The sequence below is a fragment of the Muntiacus reevesi genome, chromosome 5, assembly GCF_963930625.1.
Source record: "Muntiacus reevesi chromosome 5, mMunRee1.1, whole genome shotgun sequence".
Classification (NCBI taxonomy): Eukaryota; Metazoa; Chordata; class Mammalia; order Artiodactyla; family Cervidae; genus Muntiacus; species Muntiacus reevesi.
The window spans coordinates 42,066,329-42,073,057 of NC_089253.1; the positions used below are offsets into that span (position 1 = coordinate 42,066,329).

A 6,729-nucleotide genomic window follows, 5' to 3' on the forward strand; every position below is an offset into this window, starting at 1 on the left:
ACCCGAAGGTGTCCGGCTTGGGTGGGCGGACCTAACACAGGGTCTCTTCTCCCTCACAGGTGGTGAAGGTGGGTCTGGTCGAAGACTCTCCTTCCACGACAGGTGAGCCTGAGGCCCCTTGGCCTCTACTGGGTGAGGATGGTGCATCCCGCCCGCCTGTTGCCTAGTCAGGCAGGCCGAAGGGTGAAGACGAGGGGGTCCCAGGCCAAGGCAGGGCTTGAGCCGCAGGGTTTGAGCCCCAGGGCGGTGGCGGAGCAGGCTGCAGCCAAGACCGGTCAGGGCGGTTTCCTCTGGCCGACCATGTCTGTCCCCCCGCAGGTGATGGTGACGACGCACCCGTGGTCAGCCTGACTGTGCCTTCCACGTCACCACCCTCCAGCTCAGGCCTGAGCCGAGATGCCACGGCCACCCCACCCTCCTCCCCGTCCATGAGCAGCGCCCTGGCCGTCATGGGGTAAGGCTGTGGCCTGTTCCCGTCTGTCCCCCCACGCGCCTTCATCGGGGCAGCACCTGACTGATTCCCCAGCGACCCCAGTGTGTAGGACGGTGACCCCGGGCCTAGAAGGTCAGCGGGGGGAGTCAGGTCACTGGCCAAGCCGGTCATCACACAGCTTGCTCCCATGAGCTCCCGTCTGTCCTGTCTGCCCCCCGGGTATAAGGGCAAATGAGACCCGGGGCACCGAGGCCCTTCTCGCCTGCCAGGTGCTGCACGTACCAAGGGTAGGACTGCCGGGTCCGGGAGAGGGAATGTGGGCCCGGGTGTCAGACACCTGGATTTGCATCATGTCCACACAGTTGCGTCCACCGTGTGTGTTTGTGTTAAAGAGCAAACCACTCAGTGACACTTGTCAAAGCAAGAGCGACTCTGTCGAAGGTGGGAACGGCTGCCGTAGGCGTGGACACCCCCAAGGTGGGACTCTGCAGCGGGAGCTGGGACTTTGGGTGGAGCAGAAGCAGGAGGGGGCAGAGGCAGTAAGAGTACTAAGAGGAACTTTGGGGGTCCGGGGGGTTCCAATTCCAGCTAAACTGCCCTGACAGAAGTCTCACGAAGACACTCCTGAGGGGTGGAGGGTGAGGAGCCCCAGTTAGAAACGCAGGGCGGTCAGAAACGCGGGGCAGGGGGTTCTTGCGAGGACTGGATTTTCCGAGGCCCAGAAAGAGGTTCAGGAGCCTGACTAGTTTGAGCACAGAATCTCGGTCACTTGGACAAGCCACTCAGCTCCACTCACACCCCATGAAAGTAAAGGTGAAGCAGCCACGGGGTTTTGCTGTGAGGTGGAAATAAGAGCCTCACAGTCAGCGCCTGGCCCGAGGAGGCGCGGCCTCCTTCGGGGCACCCAGTGTGTCCGTCACCCAAGGCCCCCTGCGGCCAGTGACTTGGGCAGGTCGGACCCCGGGCTCCTGGGCTCCGGCAGGGCCAAAGCCACGGAGAGACTGCTGTGACCGAGCAGGGAGGGGTGGCCAGGAAGCAGGGAGGGACTTCCTTTAGGATCTGAAATGTGCAAAGCTTAGATCAGGTGGTCAAGGAGGCCTCTGGGGAGCTGACTGGGGCAGGGGAGGGGCAGCAGAGAAGAGGCAGAGGTGTTCCTGCCGCTTCCTCCCTGCTCCCTTTCCTCTCCCCTCACCTCCTCCTGGCCTCCTGGGGGTGCTTTGTGAGGCGCAGGGGCTGGGCACTGGCCAGTGGCTTTTCCAGAACCCCCGACAACAGTGCCGTGGTCCCCAAAGAATCCTGCGTGTCTCGGGGCGGAGCCCGGCCCCCAGCCCTCCCCCTCGCTCGCCCTGTCTCCACTCTCTGCTCCCCATCGGGGTCTGCCGCTGACTTGCCAAAGTGCAGGAAGAGGAGGGCATCCCACCAGCAGGTCACATGGTGACCTCACGGTCCAGGCTCCCTGGGGGCTGGGGACCAGCCTTACCCCGGCCCCCTTTCCCATCCGGTTTAAGCTTGTTTTTTAATGGGACCGCTGAATCCAGGCAGAAAGAAGCATCAGACGATTTGTGTAGCCTGTACCTATTGTGTCTGACGCCTCCTTTCAAGAAAATATCAGCTCTTTTTCCCGTCAGAGCTAAAATTATCCCTGAGCTACAAGCGCCATAAACGAGAGAGAAGGCCACAGGTCGGCTGCTCCCCCCGCGGCTCTGCAGCCGCCTGATGCCCGCCTCTGCGCCACTTAGTCCCTCCCACCCTCGGCGGGGGTTTCTGCCTGCTGGGGGTCGTGCGTGTGCACGCGTCTGCACACATGCTTATGCACATGTGTCCTTGGGTGTGGGTGTGCGTGCACACATTTTCTTCCCTCACAGAGCTTCCTTCCTCTCTGCTTCCCTTCTCCCTGGGCTCCCCTGTGGGCACTTGGGGCCTCGCCCTCTCCTGGCCGTGTTCTCAGGTCAGTCTGACTCCGCACTCCCACCCCCCAGCCCGTTCTGCGAGGCTGGAGGGAACCCGGAGCCCCTGGGCTGGCGTCTCCTCCAGGCCCTCCCCGCCCCGTCCGCCCTTGGCGGGCGCTGAGCCTCACCCCCCATTACCGCCCCCCTCCAGGAGCCCCAGCAGCCCGTACGGGGATGTCATTGGCCTCCAGGTGGACTACTGGCTGGGCCATCCCGGGGAGCGGAGGAGGGAAGGCGACAAGAGGGACGCCAGCTCCAAGAACACCCTCAAGAGCGTCTTCCGCTCAGTGCAGGTTTCCCGCCTGCCCCACGGCGGGGAGGCCCAGCTCTCCGGCACCATGGCCATGACCGTGGTCACCAAAGAGAAGAACAAGAAAGGTAAGTGACTCGAGAGGCCAGGGGCAGTCAGGGCCTCCAGGCCTTCCCGTCTCCTCTCTCGGGGTCAGGACAGGATCCGCTTCTGGGAGAGAGACCCCAGATGAGCACAGAGGCAGCAAGCACATGTATCATGGGGTCCTGCCCCACCACACAGGACTAAAGCCGTTCCTTCTGTCACGAAGGAAACCGAGGTCCCCAGGGAGTCACTGGTCCCTGCCTGCTGAGCATCGGCACCTTTGGGGCGAGGCAGCTTGCTGCCATGAATGCTCAGGGATGGATGGTGTGACCCAAAGGTTGTCCCCGTGCCACGGCTCCCAACCCCCAACCCCGGAGGCCACCCAGGCCTTCATGAACAAAGGGTGTGGTTTGGAGAAGACGGCTTCAGCACCAGCTGGGGGAGGGGTCCTGCACTCTGAGGAGGTGAGGCAGGAGCCCCGATACCCAGGGGGCGGGGGCAGCGCTCACAGATATCGGTTCCCGTGGTGAACCCCCACATCTGGCTCTGCATTTGCTGGAGCAGGCGGGGTGACTCTGGGTTGCTTGTCGCCTCCCAGCTGTCAGGAAGGGGCTTCCTTCTCTGCTGGGCCTCGCCTTCCTCCTCTGGGCGCATCCAAAGCAGCTGGGCCTTTGCATTCATGTCTCTGCCCCCAAAGGTGCCCTGGGAGGGCAGGCAGGCCTCATGCCAGGCCCGCAGCTGGAACACCCCCCCCCCCCCGTGGCACCCAGAGACCCGCCGAGGGCGGCCTAGGGCTGAGCTTCTATGTAGCCTCCCTGCCAGCCACACAGACACAGCCCCACGCAGGCACTTGAGTGGGTGGACAGAGGCGCCTGACAGGGCAGCTGGCCCCCTACCCACAGGCTTTCAGAACATTTGAGCCGTAAGGGACTCCGAGCCCATGTGGCCCAGGCCCACGTGGCCCCAGGTCCTTGTTACTCAGTGAAGATACCAAGGCCCAGGGAAAAGGGCAGGAGCTTGGAGATCCTGAGACATAGCCCCGGAGACAGACAGGCAGGGGGTGGGGGGAGTGGGGAGTCTGCTTTCTGCGAATCGCGCCCTTCCAGCCGGAACGGGGGCAGTGGGTGGGGGAGAGTGCAGCCGCCTTTCCAGGGGCGGTGACAAGGCGGTTCCTGCTTGCTTTCCAGTTCCCACCATCTTCCTGAGCAAGAAGCCTAGAGAAAAGGAGGTGGATTCTAAGAGCCAGGTCATCGAGGGCATCAGCCGCCTCATCTGCTCTGCTAAGCAGCAGCAAACCATGCTGAGAGGTGCGGGCATGGGGGTTGGGGGGGTGGAAGGGAGGCTGCGGCCCTCCCCGGCAGCCCCGACCATCCACACGCCTCCCCTCTCACCCCCAGTGTCCATCGACGGGGTCGAGTGGAGCGACATCAAGTTCTTCCAGCTGGCAGCCCAGTGGCCCACCCATGTCAAGCACTTTCCAGTGGGACTGTTCAGTGGCAGCAAGGCCACCTGAGGGCGCCGTCTCCCTCCTGGCGCTGCCACCAGCCTCACCGCCTGCAGGCAGGGGGAGGCCAGCAGGCCCCGGGCCCAGTGTCCCCTCTGCTGGCCCCGGGGCCTGCATCTCCCTGGCCCGGTCTTGCCGGACACTGCCACCCACCGGGGCCGCCGTTCCCGCCACTGCTCAGTCCCAGTCCTGGGCAACCCCCCGACTCCCCCCTCTTCCCCCCCCTCCGCTCCTGGCCCAAGGCATGTTGACTGTGCCTTTCGGTGCCCGCCCCGACCCCTGGAATCGAGTCCTCCAGGCCTTCCCTCACCTCACCTGACTTCCAGCCTCTTTCTCCACGTGGCACCAGTTCTGTTCCTGGAAATAGGAAACCTGGGGTCCTGGCCCACGGCCAGCATTCCAGCCTCCCCTTGCCACCCCCAGGATCCCATCTTCTAAAGCTCAGCTGCCAGACACCACACAGTCGGCCTCCCTCTGGGGATGCCCAGCACCAAGGCCACTTCCCCATGCTGAGGGGGTGACAAGGGCACAGACACCCCCCCACCCCAAGACAGAATTGCTGCTGCGATGCGTGGGTTTCTGGGGTGCAGGAGCCTTCGTGGTCTCACCCTGCATGGTTCCCCCACGCCCAGGTCCCCTGGAGGTGTCACACGTGTCCCTGAGCAGTTCTTTGGTTCTCTGCACCGCCAGTCTCTCAGTGGTTTTGTGTGACTCGCCGGGGGGCTGGGCCCTGTCCTTGGATCTCCACCCCCCCCACCCCACCCCACCCCGTTGAGGACTTTCCTACCGGGCCCTGGCTCCGGCCCCGGGGAGGTGGGAGGCAGACCCTGCCAACACGTCTGCGGCCCAGTCCCTTCCGCTCCCTGCACCCCATGTCCTCCCCTCCTCACCTGGGCCCCTGGCCTGGGCAGGCCCCGTCCTCCCAGGCCTCCCCGTCTGTGGCCTCGGGCGCCTGAGCCCCTCCTCAGCCCCCACCATCGGCCTTGACCCTCCCGGAGACCAGAGGCACGTGGGGCGGAGCTCCGGCCGCAGCCTGCCAACGCCTCCGCCTCCGGAGCTTCAGCCCTGGCCCTCTCACCCCTTCTAGAAGTTTTTGCACAGAACTTCACTTTGGAAAGTGTTTTTCTCATTCTCCATACCTCCCCCAGACTCCACCAGCCCTTCCCCCGGCGCAGCCCTGCCGTCCAGAGTGTCCCCAGGGCTGTGCTGCTCACTCGGCCGGAGAGAGGGGCAGGGTGGGAGGGGCTGAGGATGTTGGGTTTTTCATTCAATAAACTGGTGATTTCTTACCAACGAGCAATCCTTGGGCCTCCGCGCCTCTCATTGTGACGCAGGATCCGTCCAGCCTCGCTCGTCCCGCCGCACAGTGTGGCCACTGACTACACTCCAATCAATTGGGAGGGGGACTTCCCTGGCGGTCCACTGGCTAAGGTGCCGCACTCCAGTGCAGGGGGCCTGGGTTCGATCCTCTCTAGGCTCCACAGGCCACAGCTAAGACCTGGTGCAGCCAAATACATATTAAAAATCAATTAGGAGGGAATACCTGACACTCCAGCGGTTAAAATTTTGTGCTTCCAATGTAGGGAGCACGGATTCCATCCCTGGTTGGGGAACTAAGATCCCACCTGCCCCATGGTATAGCCAAAAGAAAAAAAAATCAACTGGGAACTGGCTGGAAAGAAGCCTATTCCCATTTACTTGATTATAGAAACAGGTGTGAAGGTGTGTTGCCCCACATGAGGCAAAGCGAGGTCAGGAATAGAAGTCACGCCATTCCCACCCTGAAACCCTATTTTTCTCGGGGACCCGCCATCCCCAAATCCCACCTCCCAAGTCAGTGACACGTCATCCACTCTTCCAACTGGAGATGAGAACTCGGCTTCTCTCCCGCGCTGGGTCATATTTTCTGGACGTTGGTGAAGCCTGAGGTCTGGGGGGAGTGGATGAGCTCAGGTCCATCATCAGTTCGCTTTCCTGCCTGCCCTTAACCCTGGAGGTGACAGATTCCTGCTCCTGGGACACCTGGCTCTTCACGCGCTCCCAGGACACAGGCCTGCATGCCAAGCCTCCTTCAGCAAATAAGTGCCCAGTAATGGGGGCTTGTGTTCCCCCGCACCCCAGGACACAACGGCCAGGTGAGGCAGGCTGTCCCCAGCTCCCCAAGCCCCATGCCAGTCACCTAATGGAGGCGCTGGGACCCAGTGGCATGGCCACCCAGGCTTTCTGGGCCTGGAAGATGGAACGAATGCCCGCCGCCTGAGGGGCAGAGTCCAGTCGGGTACCAGAAGGTGTCCCAGAAACGCAGTCTGCACTGCAGTTCTCCAATAAAGGACACAAGCCGGCCAGTGAGAGATATGCCTGGAGAGGTGGAGGCTGAGGTGGGCTAGAGAGGTGGGCAGAGCCCCTCAGAGGCTCCGTGGAGCAGGGGTCTGGGGGCCTGGGAGCTGGTGGGAGCCCCGAGTGGGATGAGCATGGACAAACAGACTCAGGCCCCAGCTCAGAGCCCAGT

The 6,729-nt window shown here is 63.0% G+C and overlaps 1 protein-coding gene across 4 annotated transcripts in view; it reads left to right on the top strand.

Moving 5' to 3' along the window:
- PACS1 (phosphofurin acidic cluster sorting protein 1) overlaps positions 1 to 5,512 on the top strand; it is a 145,059-nt gene extending 139,547 nt beyond the window's left edge. For all 4 annotated transcript variants that reach the window (XM_065937781.1, XM_065937783.1, XM_065937782.1 and 1 more), the window contains exons 20-24: positions 60 to 102; positions 319 to 454; positions 2,534 to 2,760; positions 3,904 to 4,023; positions 4,114 to 5,512. In XM_065937781.1, the coding sequence (XP_065793853.1) occupies positions 60 to 102; positions 319 to 454; positions 2,534 to 2,760; positions 3,904 to 4,023; positions 4,114 to 4,229 (642 nt within the window). In that variant the 3' untranslated portion in view covers positions 4,230 to 5,512. The remainder of the gene's footprint in view (positions 1 to 59; positions 103 to 318; positions 455 to 2,533; positions 2,761 to 3,903; positions 4,024 to 4,113) is intronic.
- The last annotated feature ends 1,217 nt before the right edge of the window (positions 5,513 to 6,729 follow it).